Genomic DNA, 24,805 nt, shown 5'->3' on the forward strand with positions numbered 1-24,805 from the left:
GCTGACATGGTCAAATTAATCCTGATTTTAAGAATTTCTGCAATGCTGGTTGAATCCCCTCCCTCTAAAGCAGGAGTGTCAAACTCATTTTCATTAGGGGCCACATCAGCCTCTCAGTTGCCTTCAAAGGGCCGAATGTAATTTTAGGACTGTATAAATGTAACTACTCCTTAACTGGGGCAAGGAGCTCAAAGCTACTGCCTGGTAGAATCAAGGTGCCGGACCAGATAAAAGAAGGCAGAGGGCCGAATCTGCGGGCCTTGTACTTGCCACCTATGCTCTAAAGCTTCTTTTTCAAAGAGAGTATTATTTCTTAATGGGATCCATACCCTTTTTCAGGTTAATTTTTATGGGTTGGGTGTTAATTGCCCTACCTGGGCTTCTATCAGCCCAAATGACTCTAGCAACCTGTCTGTAGATCTCATGTGGGAAGAGTTCACCTCTGAGTCCTTCTGGGCAAGTTTGGAGCACCTGGAGCTGGAGAGCATGTTCCTGCAGGACTCCTAAACATTAATTGCTGCTTCTCAGGGGAAAAAGTTATTTGTGTAGGCAGTTTACAAAGTAAATCTTGGCCTAGCAATGGAATGGGGCAGTTTAGCATGTAAAGAAGACTAATCAAAAGTTTTTGATCCTCAGACTGGCATTTAGAGCTTGAATGAACACCTATTTTTGTAATTGTCTGTTCATTCCAGTAACTGACACCACAGATGGACTTCTCCTGGTTAGTTTTGTATTACGTGCTGATTAGGTAACTTCCCACATCTATAAGGAAGTCAATTAGCTTGATCGCCACTGTCACTTGTACTCAGGGCACCTATGGGAAAACAGTAATAGGTTGAGAAGTATCACGGGTAGTCCCTGGGCCTCCTTGTTCATCATCAGATTCATCATTCTTTCTAATGTTTCTTGGCAAGAGTTTCTGTTTTTTTTATAAGCATTCTTCTTTTTGAGTTCCAGGCAATCCTTTCTCTGATACCCTTCCTCTTTGCAATAGGTTCATTGATTAGCATCTAGTGGGTCTTTCAAAACCTTTTTCTTTTGGGTCCTACCTCTCCTGGTTTCCCCCCACACTGTTTCTATGAAAACAATGGCCTGTATTTATTTCCTTGTTTCTCAGCCATGGTAAACTTCAAAGGCTATGTCCACTGGTTGGGAGGAATTCATTCCCAATGCCCCATCTAAACACTGGAACTTCCTTCTGATGTCTGAGGCACTTTGCCCAATAAAAGCCATATTTACCATGTAGACATTTTCTGGTGCCTGTGGATCAGCATCAGTGTGCTTTTGGTAGGCCTGATAGATCCTTTATAAAAATTTAGAAGGGTCTTCGTTTGTTTTTTTTTTGTTGAATGGCACGTATCATATTCAGGCTCTTTTGTTTAGGCACTCCTTTGTCAGCCTTCCTAATATGCACCTTTGCAATGTTCTGTGCAGACTGGGTCCCTGCTGTTTTAGTCCCAGTTTGGCTCTATCAAGGGAATCACCTCCGTTGGGTTGGGAGTCACATTGGGATTCTCTCGATGGAGGCAATAAGCCTTATCTCTGACTAGCTGGCTTCATCTCCTATTAGGATATTAAGGAGAACCTGTACATCTTCCCAGTTTAGATGATGAGTGACAAAAATGGAGGTGATAAGATCTGCCATTTTCTGAGAATCCTCCCTATATGAGAGGTTGGAATTTTCTAATTTAGTAAATCTGATGTGGAAAATGGAGTATGGGCCCAGTAGTGGCCAGTGGGCTGGCTTATTCTGCCTGTAGGGTGTTGCCTCAAAGAGAATTGTCCTGCTCTGGATAGAGATGCACCCTGGGAAAATTGGGCCCCTGCCAGGTTTTCCAGAGAGAGACCATTCCTTCATCATAAAAACATGGGGCTGTAGCCTCTCTGAGCCCTATTTCAGGGGTATCTAGCAGCTGGGGTGGTGGTGGGGGAAATCTTCTTGCTACTAACCCTGGGTCTCCTGGGTTCAGGGCATTACAGAGATTCATCTCCCCATTTTCTTTTTGTTACTATGTCTTACTATCAGGGAGGGGTTTTAAGTTCATTTCCCTTCTCTGCATCATTAAGTTGTTCCCTTTCTTTGCTGAATCCTTATTGTGTAAAAACATAAATGCCTGGACGTAAGGTATTTCATCTCATTTCCCTGACTGTTGGCAAAACAATTCCAATTGTATGATTATGTAGTAATTTAGGGAACTATTTAGGGGTCATTTCTCCCCATAGTCTAAAGTATACATAGGGCAAGAAATGTTACAATAAAAAACCATTTGCGTCTTAGTCATTGGATCATAGCTGTACATGGACTGGTTTGCTAAAATTTGGCCCGTTGGGCCGAACTCCTTTCAGGAGTTAAACCCGAACAATGCCTGATGGCATGAAAGTACAAACCCAAAATCAGAAGCATAGAAAGACCCTAGACTAAACAGAAAATATGAGCAAAACTTGCATCTATTAATTCTGTTAGTCCACTGAGCATTCACAAGCAAGTCATAGCATCTTATCTCATGCCAACCAATACTGCAAGCATTCCTGACCAAACTCAAGTATCATGAAGCCCAAGACGCAGGGATAGCCTACTAACCAGTACTACAAATGATCCTAACTCTTCCTAAGTGGCACAAAGCCCTAGTGTCACGAAGCTCAGTTGTCACAAACAGGTGCCTACAAACTGGTGCCCCAAATAGTCCTACCCAGACCCAAATTGCATAAAGCCTATATGGCATGAATTCCAAGTAGCGCAAAGCCCAGTTGGTGGGGATGGAGGACCTCCAGTGTGCACACTAGCTCAACTTACCCAGTCTTGGAGTCTCCCTGCTCCCCAGAAAACTGTTTTCTTTCACCAGCCAAGTACTGAAGGTGGCTGACACATACACAAGGAATGCAGGAAAATTCCCTGAAAAAAGCTCTCAGCACCTACTGGAAGTCCCCTTAGCCCCATTCCTGGGGTCAGCCTGCCACAGGCAATTGGGACCCCAGCCTTAGGCCCTCCAGGACTTACCAAGGTCCATACTGTCCCAGTGGAGTCGCCAAAAACTGAAACCAAAACACAAGTTCAGCTGCTTGCCGCAGTGAAAGCCAAACCCATGATAGAAGTGCTGGTACAGAAGGTAAGAGGTTTATTCAGATGCTGTGACATGGGAGAATGGTGGACTCCCATGTTAAAGTCCATTCCCCTTCCTGCTCAAGTCCAGAGTTCTTATAAGGATAGGAGGGGAGGCCTTTTTTTTCAATCTTATTATCTGGCTAGCTTTTGATGCACTTGGGTCCTGTTCATTCAACTTTCTAGTTTTTATTGCACTCACTGTAAGAAACTCCCCTGGTAGCATCTGGGCCTATAGAGGAGACTCCCTGGCTACCTGTGGCAGTACCAGGACATGAGAATATTGAGAGTTTATTGTTGAGGCCAAGGACATTAATAAATGGTAAACTCCGATCCTTTTGCTTATTCACATAATTCAAGGCCTCCTGGATTGTAGAAAAATTTTTAGTGAAGTGGGGTGGGGGACATTAAACTCTTAGATAAGGCATTTTATTTTTCCCCAAGTCTTTGATATGAAGATACAATAACCAGTAAATATTTTATCCAGTTAGATTTGTACCTTACCTTAACATCCATTACTTAAAAAAAGCTTACATGTGGAAACATCATTAGCTTTTTAATAGCCAGTAGGATTCTTTGACCATTTATTAATCTAGGTCATTCATCCCCAAAGGGTAGTTCAAATATAAATTTCATTTATGACCTTGTCAAACAAAAACAGTCATTACTTTTTCAATTAATTCAGGCTGAGAGGTGTTTATTTCCTATGAGGAGCAGGCAGCCTCCAGGGCCATATATTCAGGGAAGAGTGTGGTTCATTCTACCAGTGAATCCTTTGTAATGAAGGAAAAAGTAGTCCAATGCTGTAGCAAAACCATCAGTGGTTAGCAGCTTTCATGCCTTTCTGGGACTCTTCTCTCTCCAAATAATGTGTCAGCATGAAGACAACATTCCTCCCAGTGGCTCTATGTTTGGATTTCTGATTTTTTACTCTTATTTCCAAATCTTAATTTCAAAATCTTCACACTTGAAAAGTGAGAGAAAAGAATTAGAGAACCATGCATAGTGTGTTCTGATGTGTCTCTGTTCCTTTCACTCAGATGTTGGCTAATGGGCTTATTAATCCTAGGGTAGATTCTTAGTATGTCACAGTGCTGATGAATTTCTTGACCGTAGAAGATAACTCAGGGGGCCCTTGATGCTGGACTTCTAGTGTGATTTCGTGGCCCAACAGGATCATAGCAAAAAAACACTATAACAGATCACTTTTAAGGGTGCATTTATTTGACTATTATCCTTTATGATATAAAGGCAATTTACCTGTTCATATGTGTCATGTGCATTTAAAAATGTTTTTGTTTGTTAGGGTCATTTTTACACTAGGAAATACTAATAAAATTAAGACTGTTACTGAATCCTAATTCAGCTTCAGGAAGAATTATTTTGTAAATGGGCTATTAAGATTTTTTGATTTTTTGTATGGAGTAGGGAATGTTTCTGTGGATGCAAGGCCTAATTTCAAGAAAGTACATGTTATCCTTTACTTCTCGAACACAGCTAGCTGGAGGTATCCATGCCTGGTAGCAATATTTAAAAATAGATTATACAGGCAAAACAGTCTGCGTGTTCACTTCCAAGCACAATATTATTTTGCAGGGATCTTTTAAGTGTATAGATATACCGAGTCAGCTCAGACAGCTCTCATGATGTCTGTGTATACTCTGGCAGATCCTTCTTTAGAAATTCGGATGTGCATTTAGGTCAGTTGTTATGAATGTGGGGCTGTGACCAGGATTATGGATGTTGTTCCCACTTGGCACATTTACTGTAGCACGGAAGCAGTAAAATTATACACGAATCCTTCCCTGCTGGCTAGCCCTATGGGGGGGTCACCCAGCCCCTCATAGGAATGGGCAACAAGTGTGTCTGGATAGCCCATTCCTAGTCCTGTTGGTCCTAGGGGATGTATGTCTTCTGGGACATTTCATAATATAATCTGATTGATCTTGTATACAGGAAATTATTACCTTTAATGTGAATGGTAGCCTTATTTACTTCAGCTGAGGGACCATGATTGTAGGCTTTAGTTACATGTAACAGTTGCCTATAACTGATGAGAGTTTGAGAGCTTAAATGATTTTTGCAAAGTTGGTGACCTTAATCCCATCCTAAGTAACTTTATTTCACTCTCCTTGTGTTCTCCAGGAGTGTTAACAGGAGACTAAGGATATTAGAGGACAAAAACAGATGCCTTCAGTAACTGCTCCAGAACAGAGGGGGTGGGAATGACAGAATCCTCATCTCCTTCCTGCAGCACATTCCAGTAAGCACTGTAACTTGCCGCCTACACAGAACAGCAGTGTCATCTGGTCTAAGGCCACTAAGTCTTTCAGTGAGAAAGTGGGTGGCATAGCTTGGAGAGAGGAGAAGTTGAATTCTTACAAGAATAAACTTTAAAACTATAGTTCAGATTACTCTTCAGAAATTGATCACAGTCAGTCACAAATCATGTTGGAGACTCAGGAAATGATTACCATTCATCTTGGCCTAAACTCCTTTGGAGGATACTCTACATTCCACTGTTTCATAATGTATAACACATGCTTACAGTATTCCGTAATTTATTCTATATTGCAGACTAGTTAAGTGCCCCTTCCCATTCTGCTCACAGATGCCCAGCACAATAAAGAAGAGAAGGGCAGCTTGGTTGCTGGAGAAAAATAGCCAATGTGTAAACCTTGCTTGAATAAATGATGAAATGTAAAAAGAAAAGTCTAGCAGAAACACAAAGAGTTGAGCATTTTTACTGGTATGAACCAACACAAACAGGCCTGTGAAAAATGACAAGTTTCATGTTAATAATATCAGCCACCCTGTGTACCACATTTGATGGTTTATAAAGCATTTTTGCAGCTGTCCTTGCATCAGATACAATGAAGGGAAATAAAATTCCATGATCTGAAATGGAGTCTTACCCTGTTCTTGCAAATGACATTTGTCCTGCTGAGATATGCCTGTTGTTTTAAGACAGTCAGCTCTTTTCCTCACTTCTTGCCTATTAGGTCTTTGTGCCTCTAACTTAAGGGTAGCCAGGAGTGTCCAACCCACAGTTTGTACATCTGCACATAATGGAGCACACACCGTTATGCAGGCATCTGATGAAGTTACCTGCCAGGGACTCTGCTTTCTCCCAGGGTTGTCCTGTGATCCATGGAAAGAATTCTTTCTGGCAGCTGCAGCCATTTTCTGGTTTGCTGTGGGGAGAAGCAGCAGGTATACATTCTTTGAAGAACTTGGGAACATTTAATGGTGGTAAAATTACTGGCAGAGTTTGAATAAAGACTGCTTTTCAACCTTTGACCTTCCGTTTCCCTTAATTGTTGATAAAAGAGAGCCGTTTCAGCTGGTAGGAGGTGAGAATGTTAAGATCTTTTTATTTATGTTTTGCTGATGCTCAACAGTTCTCATGATTAGTAAGTTACTACTCAGGTGACCAAAGGAGGTTTTGTAGGGAGTTGGGAAAGGGCACAGCACCGAGAGCAAAACTGTCTCCATCATTCTCTCTTTGTGTCCTGGGGACTTTTGTTTTTAACCAAGCCAACTTATGTTTCCTGCAGCTAAAAAAGGGAGGGTATTTTAATTTTTTAATCACAACCTCTGTCCACAGAAATTATCTGTTACATTATCCCCAGTAGACAAGACACTGCCTTTATTTCTTTGTTTTTCATTTTTTAAAAATTTTGCGTAGGCATGCTTATATTAACACTGTTTCCACATTTTTCTCCTTGAGTTATAAATAATAGGTATTTCTGGAATTATCATATTGGCTAACTACATTATTCCGGAGCTGTTAAAACATTTCCAAGAAGCTACCTTGCATTTTCTTGAGGTTTGTTTGTTTGGTCATTTGGATAACTGCTTTTATGTTCATTTTTAGGAAAGATGTTTAACGCTGGTTTTTTTTCTTGGTATGAATTAGAAGTCCTAGATGATTAAAACCAATTAAGGAAATACTTTTGTGCAGTCCTAATGATGTGAATAACATGCAAGTGGGAGAAAGACCTATTTGGTGATTTTCAGAACACAGATTTGGTCCAGCACATGTGAAGGGAGGTACCTGCAGAATCCCCACTGGCGCACTTGGTACAGGACTGCTCGGTCCCCAGAAGTAGACAGTGTCTGACCACTCAACAAAAGCCTGTTTTTCAAACATTTATTTTGAAAATAAATGCTCAAGCCAAATCTACTCTCTTTTAATCATTGGAAACATATTTTCCTACATATGTTCTAAGTTGCCTCTTTACCAGGAGCTTTTATGTTGCTGCTTCACTCTAATGTCACAAACTTTGATACATTTTTTGATGGGGTTATTTATTTTGTTGGAAAATTCTACCAGTTTACTCAAAATCTAAAAACTTTTGAAAACTTAGCATGAAGAATACGATGTACAACTTGAGCAAGTGAAATACATTTGTTATTTTATGGCCACAAATAGAATATTTACATGTGATATTTAAATTCTATTCATAATGGCAAAGCTTCTGAGGTTTATCTCATAACAGTATCTCCTTTCCCTAAATATGGTGCATCAGAATACATCATTTGATTTACATTAAAACATTTGATTTTATGTATTAAAGAGTAGTATTGAAAAAGGATTCTGTTGTATTTTTTCTAAGTCTTTGCTTTTGTTCTGTAATTCTTTAAAAAGATCTCTCAAAAATATTATTTCTATTTTCTCTACCCATAGAGTGTCGTATTTGTGTGTATTTCTGTAACTGTGGGATGGTGAGTTCATTTCCGCCCATGGGCACATTGATTCTGTTTATGTGTAGCATTTCATGAGTATGCCCTCAGTGCGTGGCTTCCCACACACACTGAGGGGACTCTAGAATAATGGACTTCAGAATCACAGGCTTCCCTATTAAGGTATATGATGCATAGGAGAGACAGAATAGTTGTCCACATGTGGGCACATACATGAAAACAATCATCTAGCACACTGGACACTTGGCAGATTTCTCCTGGGGTACCTACTTAATATGGTTATTACGAAAATTTTAAATGAACTAGGAGAAACAAAGCATATATGGAAGTAACAGTGAAAAATCAACACTATTAGAAATTAAATCCATAATGAAATCAAGATCTCCCAGAACCCAGAGGAATGGAATACAGTGATAGAGTAGAAAAGATATATATGTATATGGACAATACAGAATGGAGATTCCATAGGAGATAAAATCGTGTGTTTTAAAGAGACTGGAGCAAATGGAATTGATGCTGCAAACCAAATGTAGCAGTATCTTTAGATTAAAAAAAACTACATGCCAGAGCAATACCAGCCAACACTAGGAATAATCTTAAATGTTATTTATTAATTTTAAGGGTAGGAAAACAAGTTAATTGGGCAGAAAAGCACAAGGATTACCTGAAAGGGAGAAAACACTGCCTCACTTAGCCTTGCTCTTGTGCACTGCAGAATGCTGAAGGTGATAAAACAATGTCTTTTTTTAAAATTTTATTTAGTTATTTTTCAAGTACAGTTTGTCTATTTTTCCCATCCCAGCCTCCCCCACCCCTTGCTCCCCACCTCCCTCCCATTTCCACCCCCCTTAGTTCTCATCCCTGTGTCCTTCCTATTTGTTCCTCCAAATCCCTCCCCCTTTTTCCCCTTAACTTCCTTTCCTTCTCCCCTCTGGTCACTATCCCCTTGTTCTCTATTTCAGTGTCTTAAAACAATGTCTTAGTTGAAGGAAATCACTTATAACTGTTTTTACCTAGACAAGGTAGTGATCATATAAGAAGAAACAATCATCCTGAGATTGACAATATAAAATAATTCCATCTAAAATCTACTTGAAAAATAAATGACAAGAGAATTTCCTAGTTAGAAATCAGTATAAAAATAAGTAATGGTACAAGAAATGCACAAAGGAACAAAAAAATTGGTTATTAGTTCTTGTCCTTGGCTGGGGCATTAAGTACTAAGGGGACTTTTGGTAGACTTTCCAACTGAGTGCTTGGACAAAGCTGAGTGTGATTCTGAAAAGCAGCCAGCACTGAGAGCACCACCGATTTTAATCAAGATAAAATATGTACTGTGCACAGATAATTAAGAAAGTGGGGAATATTGCCAAGGGTATGTACAAAGGATCTCATTGTTCAATTTATGTTAATTGATTTGAAAATATCAAACTTCTGTAAGATATAAAAACAAATTTTAATAAATGAAAAAGATTATTTTCCAATGACAGGACTCAAGTTCATGAAAATGTCTTCTTCCAGTGTGTATCTAAAGCAGGCGTGTCAAACTCATTTTTACTGGGAACCACATCAGCCTTGCGGTTGCCTTCAAAGGGCCAAATGTAATTTCAACTCCTTAACAGTTAAGGAGTAGTTACATTTATACCGTCCTAAAATTTATTTGGCCCTTTGAAGGCAACTTTGAGGCTGATGTGGTTCCTGGTGAACATGAGTTTGACACAGACACCCCTGGTCTAATGTATGCATAATTCCAATCAATATTTTAATACATTTTTTAGAAGTTGATAAATTGCCATTTTATCTAGAAAAAGGAGCTGACAACATAGCAAAGGAATTTTTAGAAACATTTTTGTGAAGGAAGCTTGTTCTACTGGTTGGTAGCACTTAATACAAATTAGACCATTTGTACTGGCAAATTATGAATAGAAAGATAAAGGAAGCAGAATGAAGATTTAGAAACAGACCCGGGATTATAGAGATAAAAGGGATAATTCATCACAAAGATGTAACTATAAATGTTTGTGTGACTAGTAACAGAGCCTCAAAATATATGAAATTGAGACAAAAAATGACAAATTAAAGGGAGAAACATAATTTCATAATCATAAATTTTAATACCTCCATCAGTAGTTGATAGGAAAAAACAGTAAAAACAGGAAATATGAATAACACTATCATCTTTTTAAATAAGCCATAGTTTATAGATGAGAATAAAAATAAAAGTAAAGAAAAAAGCTTTTAAAATATTTTTTTAAAATATATTTTATTGATTATGCTATTACAGTTGTCCCATTTTTTCTCCCTTTTATTCCCCTCTGCCCTGTACCCCCCCATTATTCCTCCCCCTTAGTTCATGTCCATGGATCATACAAGTTCTTATATATGTATAAGAATGTACATATATTCCACCAACCAGCAGCCACTGCCTTGCTGAATATTCTCTCTACTTCCACTGCCTCTCTCTGCCCCTCCCACCAGCCTGAATGAATGTTTCTTTTTTAACTCCTTGGTTGTGGGACTTCCATACAGTTTGATTTTCTGTCAGGTCTGGTTATTTTCTGTTTTTAAATTTGTTGTTGTCCATCTTTTGGTTGTGCGAGGAGGCAAAGTGTATCTACCTGCACCTCCATCTTGGCCAGAAGTCCAGTATTATCAATCATCTTAATTGACCTTTGTATTTGTAGAATGTATTCAGTGAACTCAAAAGAAGTAACCTAGAACTCAATAACAATGAGCTATGTAGGAAAACTCTAAATATCTGAAAATTTTTGAAAAAAATTTCTCTAATTCATACGGCAAAGACAAAATCACAAAGAACTTAGAAAATAATTTGAAATGAATGGCAGAAAATATAGAGCCACTACTGGTACCCTTAAAGGAACTGAATGTATGTATCTTGTACTTCGTCATAAAATTAAATGTAAGTGTACATTTACAAAGAAAATCACTGGCCATTTTTTGTTGATGATCTTGAATACAATTGTACATTTTTAGCAGAAAAAAAATTGCCCACATTTAACAATGTCTCAGCGGGACTATCATTTAAAGTAGTCATTTTAAAACAGAAGCAAACACAACAAAAAATACACAAAACTTTTTCACATTAGTAAAAATAATATTAAATGTTTGCTGAACATAAAATCTATTTCAACTGGAAACAGGTCAGTGATACATGTATTTATCTCTTATATTAATATAAAATTAACCCATTTATCAAAAGTTCACTCTGATTTAAGAATAACCCATGTGGTTAAGAAATCACTTGAGTGTGTTATAGCACTGTATGTCATAAAATATATTGGATATGTGAGTAGACATCAAGTAATTATAATTGATTGTTAAAGCATACATTTCAGTGGGGAACCCATAATAAATATTGGATCCTTAAAGTGAGGATGGAGATACACAATTTTGTAAAGCAATTTTGAAATCCAGTTTTAATTTTTAAACGCCTTACCCACATTGAGGGTGTAAAAGAATGTAGTTGTTGGAGATTATAAAGACAGTTTTTGTTTTTTTAATTTGTTTGTTTTTTTTAATCAGAGTAAATGTTCTTTGACAAAGTCTCTGGAGAGACTTGGGCTGAGTCCTACCCCATCTAGTTGCTTCTCCTTTCATCTCAAGTTGAGAGACAGGCTTCAAGGACACAAGTTGACTTAATAAGTTTCTCCTGAAGGCCTTGGTGGTTAGAATCTAAGTGGAGATGAAAAAGCTGGAATCCTATAGAAATGACAATGGTGATTTCAAGAGTCATCTTGCACTGTCAGATTTTGTTTAGATGAAGACCTGTGAGTGTGTCCTATAGATGATGTTGGGCCATGGACATCAAAGGGTGGGAATGAGATTGGTTCAGGTCCTGTTTAATAAAGAAGACTCGATAACATGGGACCTCAGCCCACAAAATCTGCTTTCTAGATGCTTCACAAGAAGTGTATGCAGGGCCACCTTCATGGGTGTGTGACCTACGCAGTTGCAAAAAGGCAGGCCCTAAGAAGGGCCCCATACTTGGTTAAATAGGATGCTATTACCATCTTGAAATTCTTAATTTTTTAAATAAACAGCCTTATGTTTTCATTTTTTACTGGACTCCCACAGATTACCATTTGTAGTCTGTCTTACATTTATTACCTGCCTTAAGGAAACTATGATGAAGGGGTCTCAGCAGGGGGAGATGGGATGGTCCTCTAAAGCAGGGGTCCCTAACTCCTTGACCACACACCAGTAGTGGTCTGTGGCTTGTTAGGAACTGGGCCACACAGCAGGAGGTGAGCTTGAATGTACTGGGCTTGAATCATCCTGAAGCCATTGCCTCCCCACTACCTGTGACTGCCCCCCCCCAGCCAGGATCCATGGGAAAATTGTCTTCCACAAAACCAGTCCCTGGTGCCAAGAAGGTTGGGGACCACTGCTCTAAAGTGAGAAAGAGTAGTCTTTAAATACTCACCATACTCATTGACAAGGCTAGTGAACCAGTCAGGTAGAATGTTCCTGCTTCTCTGACCTCTATTTTCATCATCTACCTCCAGTCCCTTCCACCCCAGAGAGGACTAAAAACAGCTTAGGAAGGGGGAGAGATGATTCAGATGAAAAGAGGTTTTCATAAACACTCCTTTCCCAGGTGGTGCATGCAAATCTGCAGCAGGTCCTTGGTGGGGAAGGTAAGCTGTCATACCACTGAAGCTGGAGATTCCAATAGCCAGGTGGAGACTTTTATGTTTTAAAGTGATTACAGGACTTGTATTAGATAACAGTAATTTGAAAAACCATGGGGTTTTCTAAGATTTCGTCTGAGGTGGGGGGTGAACTACTACATTGAATAAGAATTAAGTGAATGACTTAATTTTTAAATTGTTAAAAATGAAACTTCTTTTGAAATTGTACCTCAAAAGCATTTTTTTTTCAGTGTATTGATTACATAAGAATCTAGAAATATCAAATGCTTTTTGATTCGTAAACCATGTTCACTTTTAAGTTTCAGATGATGCTCTGAACACTCACTTAGATTTAATGATGAAATTGGACTTTTTGTAAATTGCATCTCCAAATTGATATAATTTGGTAATAGGAAAACAAAATGTTAGGTTTTCTCATTTGTCATTTGCACTTGTGTTTATCTAGTTGTTGGCTTGCTGACAGTGGTCTAAAAATGGAATAGTGTAGCTCATTGTGGTTGCTTTTTAAAGTGAGGAAAAGTATGTAATATATCTTTGGAAAACACACTTAACATTTGGGACAATTAAGCTTGATTTATAATAAACTATCCTATTTTTCCACTGGCAGTGACATAGAATAATTTTTTTCCCTAAGGGCTCTTTCAAATGACCTGAATTAGAAGAATGTTGCTAGTTTTCAATATATTTCTACTTCAATTTTCCATTTTATGCAAAGACTAGAGTAGGCTAATTATCAAAGATTGCATGTAGTGCCATGTGGATGTGCCATTAACTTTGAATGCTGATGGACTGACATTTAGAGTAAAATGCAGTTACATTCTTTCCTGGGATTATGTCAACTATATTTTAATGCCCTTCAATGATGAGATATTTATATCTCCTTAAATTTTCTGGAGGTTTTTTATAGTTGTTTAAACTTCACAAAATGAGAATGTTGTGAATTTTTAACTAAAAAAAATTCATAAAGTATTTTCTTCTTTAGCAAATATCCTTACAAATTCTTTTTGGCTATACAAAACTTGTAGGAGATTTATATTTTGTGACTGCATAAGTATTATGAGAAATAATATAAGTTCTGACAACAGAGATAATTTTATTTTTTGAACTTTTGCTAAAACTTATTTTAATTGTTGATTGTTCTGATTTTTACTTTAAATTAAAAATAGGTTGCACCTAAAACAGATCCTTGAAGGAGTGGGCATCATAGGAAAAATATATCATTATCATTTGCAATTTAAAAGACAATATTCTTAAAGGAAGAAAATTTAAAAGTAGATCCAGTGACATGCCAGGCTAGTCAGAAATTGGGGTCAAACTCCCCTTGCATCTTGCTCTCTACCTAATATTACACACAAGCCATTACATAAAAGAATTGTGAATTCCATTTGGAAATGTAATCACAGAACCTCCTTATAAATATCTTAACTTCTCATTTCTTTCTTCAGTACGTTCCTCTGATTTTGTTCTAGGCTCGCAGGAAGGAGGTATTTATCCAGGAACGATATGGAAGATTTAATTTAAACGACCCATTCTTGGCACTGCAGAGAGACTATGAAGCAGGTGCCGGCGATAAAGACAAGAAGCCAGTTTGTACCAACCCCCTCTCCATCCTTGAAGCAGTCATGGCCCACTGCAGAAAAATGCAAGAAAGGATGTCCACACAGCTAGCTGCTGCTGAGAGCAGACAAAAGAAGGTATTGAGACTTTCAAATGGTCATTTGTCCCATAATACAGTGTAGAATGCAGAGACCATCTCTGAGGTTATCTCTTATTCTTAAATATTGTATTGTGTGGGATAAGTACTCAGAAATTCAAAATTCTTACAGATTCTAGTGTTTTTTTTTCAAATGTCACTCAAAATTAAAAAAAACAAAATATTGAACTAGAAAAGATGTTTGACAAACAAATTGTGTTTTCCATAATGGTGACTTTAATGCCTTCTTTAAAATATGAATTTTCTCCTCTTAATTTCTCTTTTCTAGTGGCATAAGACATGCCTAACTGCTAGGTGGGAGATCCAGTCATGCAGCCATGACCCTGACCATGTGGTGGCATTCCCAACTTACGTTATCCAGCTGTCTCAAATATTTCTTTAAAACTCAAAATCATTTAAATTATTTCTTTGGAAAATTATTTCTCCAGCATGAGGAGAATTAGAATGAAAGTTTGCATGCGATCTCACTTCGTGTCGTTTTGAAGTCCTGGCCAGTCTCAGACTTGCCTCTGAGGTCTGATAGCTGTATTTGCTGCAGACCGCCAGGCTCCCGCTCACATGTGTTTCATTTAAACTGACTTCCTCCTCACCCCTCGCCTCCCCCCGACCAACACACACTTATTTATTGCACATGAGTAGATGGTTCAAAGACTGCCAAGTGATAGAAGCTTACTGTCATCAGCCATGAGGAAATAAAAGTTTAATTTTGTCCTTCTGATATGCAGCCAATACTGCTAATTTCCTTTATTAGAAAAGAGAGTGAGGAACTCATGGAAGCTAATGATGTGTAGTGTAATCAGAATAAAGAGCAATATGTTCTTCCAGCCCTCATTAAAGCATAAATTAAAATATTTCTATTTGTGCTTTTCAGAGAAGTTGTACAGCTCACATGTAACACTTGCTTATCAACCTGAATGCACTATACTATAAATATTTATGATACTGTCATTTAATGTGTATGTCTTTTCCCTGTAATTATATCTTTGCATTAACATATGTATGTCAGTGTTTCTGGTATGGGCGTTGAATAAAAGCAGACATTTTCATCACTATAGCACCGGGTAATATATTAAAGAAGGAAGAACTGAAGGCTTTGCATGGATGTGAGGTGCAATCAAACAATTTTACTTTGGATGTTGCAGACCGTCTGCAAATCCCAGCAGACAACCACTGAGGTCTCCGAAGATTGTCAGAAATCTCCAGAAACTACAGAAGCAAGATCCAATGTATTTCAACTGATGTCACTGAAGCTCATTTATATTTCTTGGATGGAACACTTTTCAATTATGTTCTCAACATGTCCAATGACCTATTTCATAATAAAGTCAGATTCTGCTAGATTTTATGCTGTATTATCAAAAATCAAGAACTATTTGGTTTTCATTATAGTTTTCACTTAACATATGAAAATACATACTTTTTAAAATTTTACTTCAGTTGTGCATTCTATCTCCTATTTCTCTTTTAGAAAAAGAAGAAACTCATTTTGACTTGAATCAAAGATTTTATTATCTAACTAACTTTTAAAAAAATTGACTTACATCCTGTTTGTTTCTGAATGACAGGGTCATTTCCAACCTGGCTGGGAATGAAAGATATTTTTCTGTCCTATGAGTCCTGACAGGATAATATGAAATGAACCAGTGATCTGTCTCCCATATAATAGGGATACAGTGGTCCTTTATGGACGGATTCATTGGCTGTGTAGTCTCAGTGGAGGTTCATTCTGTTAGGCAGTGCTACCTTGTGTGCACCTGATGGATATTCTGTTCTGGTGGATCGTGTCATGTAAGAAAAGTTACAGTTCATACTCTTATCCTGAATCTTACAACAAAAATACTATATCAGCTGATAAGGCCAGAAACACCAAACTCATCTTTTTAGCAACAAAATTACCTGTCACTTGTAATCCTGAAAGTGTTTTAACCAAACATCTTCAATTCCCTTGCATATAGAATAAACTGAAGCTTTAGAAATCTAAAATAGTAAGACCAAAAAATCCATTATTTTCAATGAGACCAGTTCTTTAAATCACTGCCAGAGCAAGAGTCAGGGAAAGCAAAGGCCTTATTATCTACAATTCAAGTATTTATTATCTGACACTGGGCACAGCTCTTGGGTAATTCTGAGACATTTGGCCTGAGTGCTGCTCTGGTTGGCCTCTCCAGGAGAGAGAAGAGGTTCCATGCTCATTCATGTGTTGGTTCCTACTGAGACTGCTAATAGGAGGGTTAACCGGTAGTTTGTGTGCCAGGAAAATTTGGGCAAGAATCAATTTGGCAAATGGACTGAGTCCTTAAAGCCGCTTTGAATAAGCTAATGAATAATCATCATGGGGAACTTTGCCTCCAGTAATCTACTCCTTGTTTACAGATAGTAACTTAGGATAGAATGGTATTTGTCTTTTTATTATCTTGTACATCATCTCTTAATAGTTTGTATCCTAATTTATTTCCAATCATTTTATTCATCCTTAGAAACTATAATTTCTAACCCTGAAAGAGGAAAGACCTTTTAATTTGAGCAGAGCCTTTAAAAGTAAGAAGCTAAGATAAGTAGGAAATTCAGAAGGGGGCAAAAAAATTTTTTTTCACCAGTATGAAAACTTGAAGTAGCTCTGTATATTGGGTGTAGCTTCTTTTAGGTGGCAGTTCAGCATACTGAGGTTGGTTGTATGGTAGTAGATGTATCATGCAGGATTCTTTGTTGTGAGCAAATGAAGCCAGTTTTATTGAGTTAAGCTGAAAAAGCATTTATTGATTAGTATACAGCATGGTAGAGCATAGCTGGGACAGTTAAGGGACCAACTCCTCCAGTCAACATCACCACCAACAAATGTTCTCTATAGATCTAGTCTTAAGTGGTGATGCCCGAGTCTGCAGGTTGCAGACTCCAGGCAGCACCTTTGCCATCATTGGGTCTTTAGTGGTGCCTCTTGTGGTACCTCGCCTGGTCCTGCTTCTTTGCATCTCTCATTTTTCACTTGAAGCCTAAGAACAGGAGTATTTGGTTGGTCAGGCTAAGGCCCCACACTCTCTCTTTGGCTACTAGGAAAGCTACTATTGGACATATTTTCCTTCTGTAGGGGAGAATAATAAGGTGGAGAATTCTAACACACGAAGGAGTTTCAGGTGCTAGGTAGCCAAAGAAATGACAGTTAGACCGGAAAAGTGTAATCAAATTATTTTGTTTAATTTCTTTCATGTCTTTTCTTCCTATTATAACAAATGGAACTGTTCTGCCAATTGTATTTAGTGCTTTCTACTTAATTATATACTGGTTTATAAAATATAATTTAAGTTGCTTTCTAGACTTCTGTTTAAGGGACAACATGGTAGGAAATCATCTAAAATAGCATTTTTAGGAAGAGTATTTAGGGCATTTTGTACATGAGTGATTATTTTTTTAATTATTCATTGTTACATTTCAGCATGCATTTTGACTCCCCAGGCACACTGCAGTGAGTGTTAAGGGGGAGCTGGCTACTGAGGTCTGTGGCTCTGAGCAGAAACAGAGTAGAGGGCAGTTCACTTGATCCATGTCTTGTGTTCCCTATGAAACTCTAGATGAAGAGGAGACAGATGGCATCTGCAGAACCCTAACTGCTGACTGGGAGCTCCAGCCCCTATAAAGAAAAAAATGTTTTAATGTATTTTGTTATTTATTTGTTTACCAGTATTGGGCAGGTGGCTGGGGGTGTGTAGTTGCAGAAGAGGACAAAAATGCAGTGAGTATTAAAAGATATGGTGAAGCAATAATGGATATAATTAAATGTCATAAGAATATTTTGTGGTTGCATGCAGTTTGCTTTCTCATTTTATGAATGACCACAGTTGCTTCCTTCTCTGTTTTCCACTTTGAATTAGAAGTAATTGCCTTCACAATGCTGCTCTGCAACCACCTACATAGTTTTCTCTTTCATCTTGTGAAAACATTAATTGGTTTTCAAATATTAAAGTAACTTTGGATTCCTGAGGTAAACTTCAGTGGGTCACCTTTTATTCATTTTATTTATTGGTGGATTCAGTCTGCCTATATTTTGCTAAGGCATCTTGTCTCTGTGTTCATTAGTAATAATTTTTCTGTAAATTAAATAAATACGTGGTGTTTTGACTGATGCTAGTCCTAGGTTTATATAGTGAACTAGAACATTCCCTCCTCTGTTTTCTTAAAGGGCATGTGTAAGTTTGGCATTATTTCTTTCTTTGATGTTTGGTAGAAGTCACTAGAAAGTTGTATACGCTAGGAGTTCTTTTTGAGGAAAAGTTTTTATTTGTGAATTCAATATCTTTAAAAAATACAGAGCTACTTAATTTTCTGTGCCATTTTATGTCAACTCTGACATAAAATGTGTTTTTATGTCAGGAATTTAATTTGTTGAATTTGTTACCACAAGGTTATTCATTATTCTTTTAATATTCATTCAGTAGTGATTATCTCCTTTTATATGCCTGTTATCTGCAATGTGTTTCTCTGCCTTAACCTGTTTGTTCTAAATGTTTAACAATATTATCAGTCTTTGAGAAGAAAAGACTTTGGTTTTCATAATTTCTCTATCATTTGTCTCCTTTATTTCATTTTTTTAACCTTTATTTCCTCCTACAATTTGCTTAACTTTTCATAGCTTCCTAAGGTATAACTCAAAGGATTGATTTCAGATAACTCTTCCAGATAGGCAATTAGAGATATAAATATTTTTCTGTCCTCTGCCCTAGCTACCTTTAAATATTCTTCACAGCGTCCCACAAATTTTGGTATGTTCTGTTTTTATTTTCATTCAACCCCAAATATATTCTACTTTCCTTTGTGATTTCTTTTTAAAACTTTTTTACTATTTAGAAGTATGGTTTTTTATTTTTGAATTTTGGGGTTTCTTAATATCTTATTTTGATTTATTTATAATTTAATTTTACTGTAGTCAGAGAACATATTGTGTAAGATTTTAGTCTTCCATAAATTTTTTGGTGGTTTTGATAAGCTTAACAATTGCAAAAGACTACATCTTCTGTAGTCATAGGCTATCCTATTCTGTAATGTCAGTTAGGCCATGGCATGTTCATAGTATTAAGATCTGTATTCTTGCTGGTATTTTAAAAGATTTTACTTGTTTATTTTTAGGGAGGGGGGAAAGTGAGAGAGACAGAGGAAGAGAAACTTTGAAGTATGAGAGAAACATCAATTGGTTGCCTCTCACATACTCCCAACTGGGGACCTGGCCTGCAACATAGGCATTTGCCCTGACCAGGCATTGAACCTTCCAGTTTAAAGGATGATGCCCAACCCACTGAGTCACACTAGTCAGGGCTATTCTTGCTGATTTTTAATATAGTTTTCTTTTTCTGAGAGAAGCTTGTTATCATATATTTTTCTATTTCTCCCCTTGATTATGTCAGTTTTCGTCTTGTATATTTTAGATATAATAATTTAGCCATCATTTGTATGTAGTGTGTCTTTTTCCCTCTATTTTCAAGAATTGCTTCTTATCTTTGTTTTCAGCAGTTTTACTATAATGTACCTAGGTATGATTTTCTTTATATTTCTCCTGCTTTGGGTTGCTGAGCTTCCTGGATTATAAATTTTTTTTAAAAATTGTATTTGTACATTTTTTAGCTATTCTTTCTTTTACTATATTTTTCTTCCTCATTTTCTCTTTCTTCTTTCTTAAACTCTACTTTCATAGAATTTAGACCACTTTATATTGTCTTACAGGTTACTGAGGGGCTGTTCACTTTTGTCAATCTTTTTTTCTATGTCTCAAGTTAGATACTTTTGCTCTATTTTCATATTCATTGTCCTTTTTAATTTTACTCTCTCAAATCTACTGTTAAGCCCACTTGGTGAACTAGTTTTTTATTTTAGATACTACATTTTTTAGTTCTAGATATTCATTTTATTTTTTTGTTTCTATTTCTGTGCCAACATTCCCATTATGTTCTGTCATTATGACCATACTTTCTTTGACAATGACTGCTTTAAGGTCCTTGTTTTCTAATTCCAATATAGATCATCTTGGACCCAGTTTATATTTGAGTACATTTCTCTTGACAGTGAATCACTTTAAAAAATAAATTTTTTGCTTGTCTAATAATTTGTTTTATACTAAACATTATGGATGATATGGTAGAGACCCTAGATTCTGTTATCTTCTGAAGAATGTGTTTTGTTCTAGGAAGCAGTGAACCTGGTGAAATTCATATTTCATACTCTGTCCCCTTGCAGCTGGCAATACCTGAAATATTTGCTGAGTTCTCTCAGCCACTCAGCAGCCACCTCTGTCATTTAGTGTGGAGTCTCCCTGATGAATGTGTAACTCAAGTGTCAACCAAAGATGCTCGTGGGTTCATTGTGGCAGCTTTCAGTTTCACCCTCTGCCTTCTTGGACCAGAATAAGGGGTGCTCTGTGCTTGAGCTCCTGCTGCCAGTGTTATCAGGACAGAGAATTGCCCTCACTTGAAAAGCTACACAAGGGTAAAGCTTGTCCAATGCTGTTGGCTCCTTTCTTAGTTCTACTACTTTTACTGCTCTCCAGAGACTTCAAATAGTTATTTTTTGTATTTTTCAAAGGTTCATAATTATTTGCAGGATAGATAGTCTAAAGACATTATTTCACCATTACTGGTAGTAGAACTTTCTCTGTTGTACTTTTTAATTGTTGAATTACCACTGCTATCTAATGTACAGAAACATCTATATGTTCAGTATTGACAATTCTCTAGTTCCTGGTTTGCCTATAAATATGTCTTCAGAGGAAAAACATTGTGCAAAAGCAACACATTTTTAAGTAGCAAAAATTGTTATTATAAACGGAAAACTGAACATTTTTTAGTGGCAGGCACAATGGTGCAAGCTGTACATGTGCTGCCTTATTTAATCTGTAGTCACTATTTTTTGTGTATTGTGCACAAAGTTCATTTGGTTTTGTCCATAAGATGTCTCTAGTAGTGCTTAGTTGTCTTTATAACTTCATTCGAAACAATTTTATCAGATTGTATTGTGACAGCTGTCATGTCAGTATGCATTTTAAAAAAACATCAAAATTGGTGAATATTTGTGTAGCCATTTTAATATTGAACATGAAAAAATACACAACATGTTTGGCATATTATGCTTTATTATTTCAAGAAAGGTGAAAACACAATTGAAATGCAGAAAAAAAGATTTGTGCAGTGTATAGAGAAGGTACTGTGACTGATCAAATGTGTCAAAGGTGGTTTGTGAAGTTGCATGCTAAAGATTTCTCCACAGTTGGGTGTAGGCCAGTTGAAGTTGATAGAGATCAAATCAAGACATTAATTGAGAACAATCAGTGTTATACCAAGCAGGTGTGTCTGACATACTCAAAATATCCAAATCAGTAGTTATTGGTGAAGATGAAAAATGTGTCTTTTATTTTATGGATAAAACTAAACAGACTTTTTGGCCAACTCAATACTATATTTTTTCTTTCTTTTAAATTATTGATTTTAGAGAGATGGAGGGGGCAGAGAGAGAGAGAGAGAAACAAACATCAGGTTACTAATTCTTGTACGTGCCCTTACCAGGGATCAAACCCTCGACCTTGGTGTATTGGAGTGATGCTCTCACCAACTGAGCTATCTGACCAGGGCCTCATCTCTTACTTTTTCAAGCACAAAAACCCTGTATCTGAGCCAGAATGGTCAAAAGAATTTTTAATGTAAAAACTTATTTTTTAAATGTGAGAGTATGTTTATACTAATTGGAAGGAGCTGGTAGAGATGTGTAATATTTATAAAGAGCAGTGTGATGAGTAATTCAGCAAGTCTCAGAGGTAACAGGAGAGAATGAAGTTAATTGCTGAAGACTGTCTGAACTTCAACAGATGGAAACCTTTCTCCCTTAGAGTGAAGGGAAGAACATACGGATTTGCATGGCTATGAAAAAGCTTAATGCAGGAGACAGGATATAAAAGACAGGATATTAGTCTGAATTATCTTGTTAAATGGATCCATTAGAATAGACTGAGGGCCAGTTCAATAATCTTTGGGTGAAGTTTTCGGGATAGTGGAAGAGCCTTTGCCATGTATTTATTTTTTTTCAAAGATTTTATTTATTTTTAGAGAGGGAAAGGGAGGGAGAAGGAGAGAAACATTTGATAGGTTGCCTCTCACATGCCCCCAACTAGGGACCTGTCCTGCCAACCAGACATGTAGACTGACTGGAAATTGAACTGGAAATCTTTCGGTTTGCAGGACTATACCCAACCCACTGAGCCACACCAGTCAGGGCAGAGTGGCAAAGGTTTAAATATCCCATGAAGTAAATTAGCAAGGGTGTCCAACCCATGGCCCTCAGGCAGCATGTGGCCAAGGATGGCTGTGAATGCAGCTTAACCCAAAATCATAAATTTACTTGAGACTTTATTTTTCATTTTGTTTTCTTTTTCTTTATTGTTTCTCAATAATTTTATTTAGTTATTTTTCAAGTGCAGTTTTTTGTCTGTTTCTCCTATCCCAGCCCCCCCACCCCGTGCTCCCCACCTGCCTCCCATTTCCACCCCTCTTAGTTCTCGTCCCTGTGTCCTTCATATTTGTTCCTCCAAATCCCTCCCTTTTTTCCCCCTTAAATTCCCTTCCCTCTCCCCTCCAGTCACTGTCCCCTTGTTCTCTATTTCAGTGTCTTTGTTTTTATTCTGCTTGCTTGTTTGTTTTATTGTTTAGCTTCCTGTTAAAGGTAAGATCATATGGTATTTGTCTTTCAACCCCTGGCCTATTTCACTCAGCATAATGCTTTCCAGTTCCATCCACGTTGTTGCAAAGGGTAGGAGCTCCTTCTTTCCCTCTGCTGCATAGAATTCCATTGTGTATATGTACCACAATTTTTTGATCCATTCATTTACTGATGAGCACCTAGGTTGCTTCCAACTCTTGGCTATTGTAAATTGTGCTGCTATGAACATTGTGGTGCATAGGTTCTTTGAAATTGATGTTTTAGGATTCTTGGGATATAATCCTAGCAGTGGAATTGCTGGGTCAAAAGGCAGGTCGATTTTTATTTTTCTGAGAAAATTCCGTACTGTTTTCCATAATGGTTGTACCAGTCTGCAATCCCACCAACAGTGAACTAAGGATCCCTTTTCCCCACAACCTCTCCAACATTTGTTGTTTGTTGCTTTGTTTATGATAGCTATCCTGACCGGTGTAAAGTGGTATCTCATTGTGGTTTTAATTTGCATCTCTCTGATAGCTAGTGATATTGAGCATCTCTTCATGTGTCTCTGGATTCTCTGTATGTCCTCCTTGGAGAAGTGTCTGTTCAAGTCCTTTTCCCATTTTTTAATTGGGTTAGATGTCTTCTTAGAGTGGAGTCGTGTAAGTTCTTTGTATATTTTGGAGATTAAACCTTTGTCCGAGGTATCATTGGCAAATATGGTTTCCCATACAGTTGGTTGTCTTTTTAATTTAATACTGTTTTCTTTAGCCACGCAGAAGCTTTTTATTTTGATGAGGTCCCATTTGTTTATTCTTTCCTTTATATTCCTTGCTCTAGGGGACATATTGGTAAAAATGTTGCTGTGTGTAATATCTGAGATTTTCTTGCCAATGTTCTCCTCTAGGACTTTAATGGTGTCATGGCTTATATTTAAGTCTTTTATCCACCTTGAATTTATTTTGGTGTATGGTGTAAGTTTGTGCTCAAGTTTTATTTTTTTGCATGTAGCTGTCCAGTTCTCCCAACACCATTTGTTGAAGGGGTTATCTTTACTCCGTTTTATGTTATTGCCCCCTTTGTTAAGACCTTTTTATGCTCATAAGTTTCCGTTAATGTTTGTATATTTAATGTTTGGCCCAAGAGAACTCTTCTTCCAGTGTGGCTCAGAGACACCAAAAGGTTGGACACCCTGTGAGGGAAGGTAAACAGAGTTAGGTAGAATGACAGACGATTCGCCTGGCTCAGAGCTCAGGCAAGTTTAGAGCCATGTGTTTGTAGGTGCATCAATTATGTGGTTTCCTCTGTGTTCTTCAGTCTGTGGTAAGATTATAAAGGACTCATGTTAGCTTGAGATAATATTTATAAAGCACAAGTGATACAAGGGCAAACATGCAATGAATTATGGGAGAGTTATAGTAGTAGAGTTTTCTACATAAATAGTTGAGATTGAGTTCATCTTCAGTTGGAGGCCTGTCTTCAATTTGATTCTAAAGTTTAAGATGAAAGTTATCATTTCAGCAAATAAAATTTGATGACCCATAGTGAAGAAATGCTTGTGGGCACGATCTGTGATATAGTGAGAAATGCATATATAAATATATTACAACACTATTTTTCTCCAAGTCTTACCTGATCTACTTATAAAGTCACCACCCAAATTTTATATAGTAGAATGTATGTGAATAATGTAGTAATGTATGTGAATAAACAGTGGCCTCTAATCTTGGAGAATTATCTGTATTCCTGATTACTTATTCACAGGACCCATTGCAATGTTACTCAACAGCTTCAAAGCTGGAAGCACCTCAAATAAATGAATAATATGCCAGACTCCTATCTGGGCAGGGAGCCATTCTCTTCTTTTGGTCATTGCCTACTGCAGGAACCCTACATGAAGATGTGTGGTGGGATTCTAGGCAGAGAGAAGAACAAGGTCACCCC

General features: G+C 37.3%; 1 protein-coding gene across 1 annotated transcript in view; it reads left to right on the top strand.

Annotated features, from left to right (window-relative positions):
* The window catches only part of CTTNBP2 (cortactin binding protein 2), a 195,605-nt gene that overhangs the window by 72,117 nt on the left and 98,683 nt on the right, over positions 1 to 24,805 (top strand). Inside the window, 1 exon segment of the mRNA XM_053662975.1 lies at positions 13,950 to 14,174. Coding sequence (XP_053518950.1) covers positions 13,950 to 14,174 — 225 coding nt within the window.

This window comes from Artibeus jamaicensis, unplaced genomic scaffold (genome assembly GCF_021234435.1).
Source record: "Artibeus jamaicensis isolate MK-2021 breed Jamaican fruit bat unplaced genomic scaffold, CSHL_Jam_final contig_311, whole genome shotgun sequence".
In the NCBI taxonomy this organism is placed as follows: domain Eukaryota; kingdom Metazoa; phylum Chordata; class Mammalia; order Chiroptera; family Phyllostomidae; genus Artibeus; species Artibeus jamaicensis.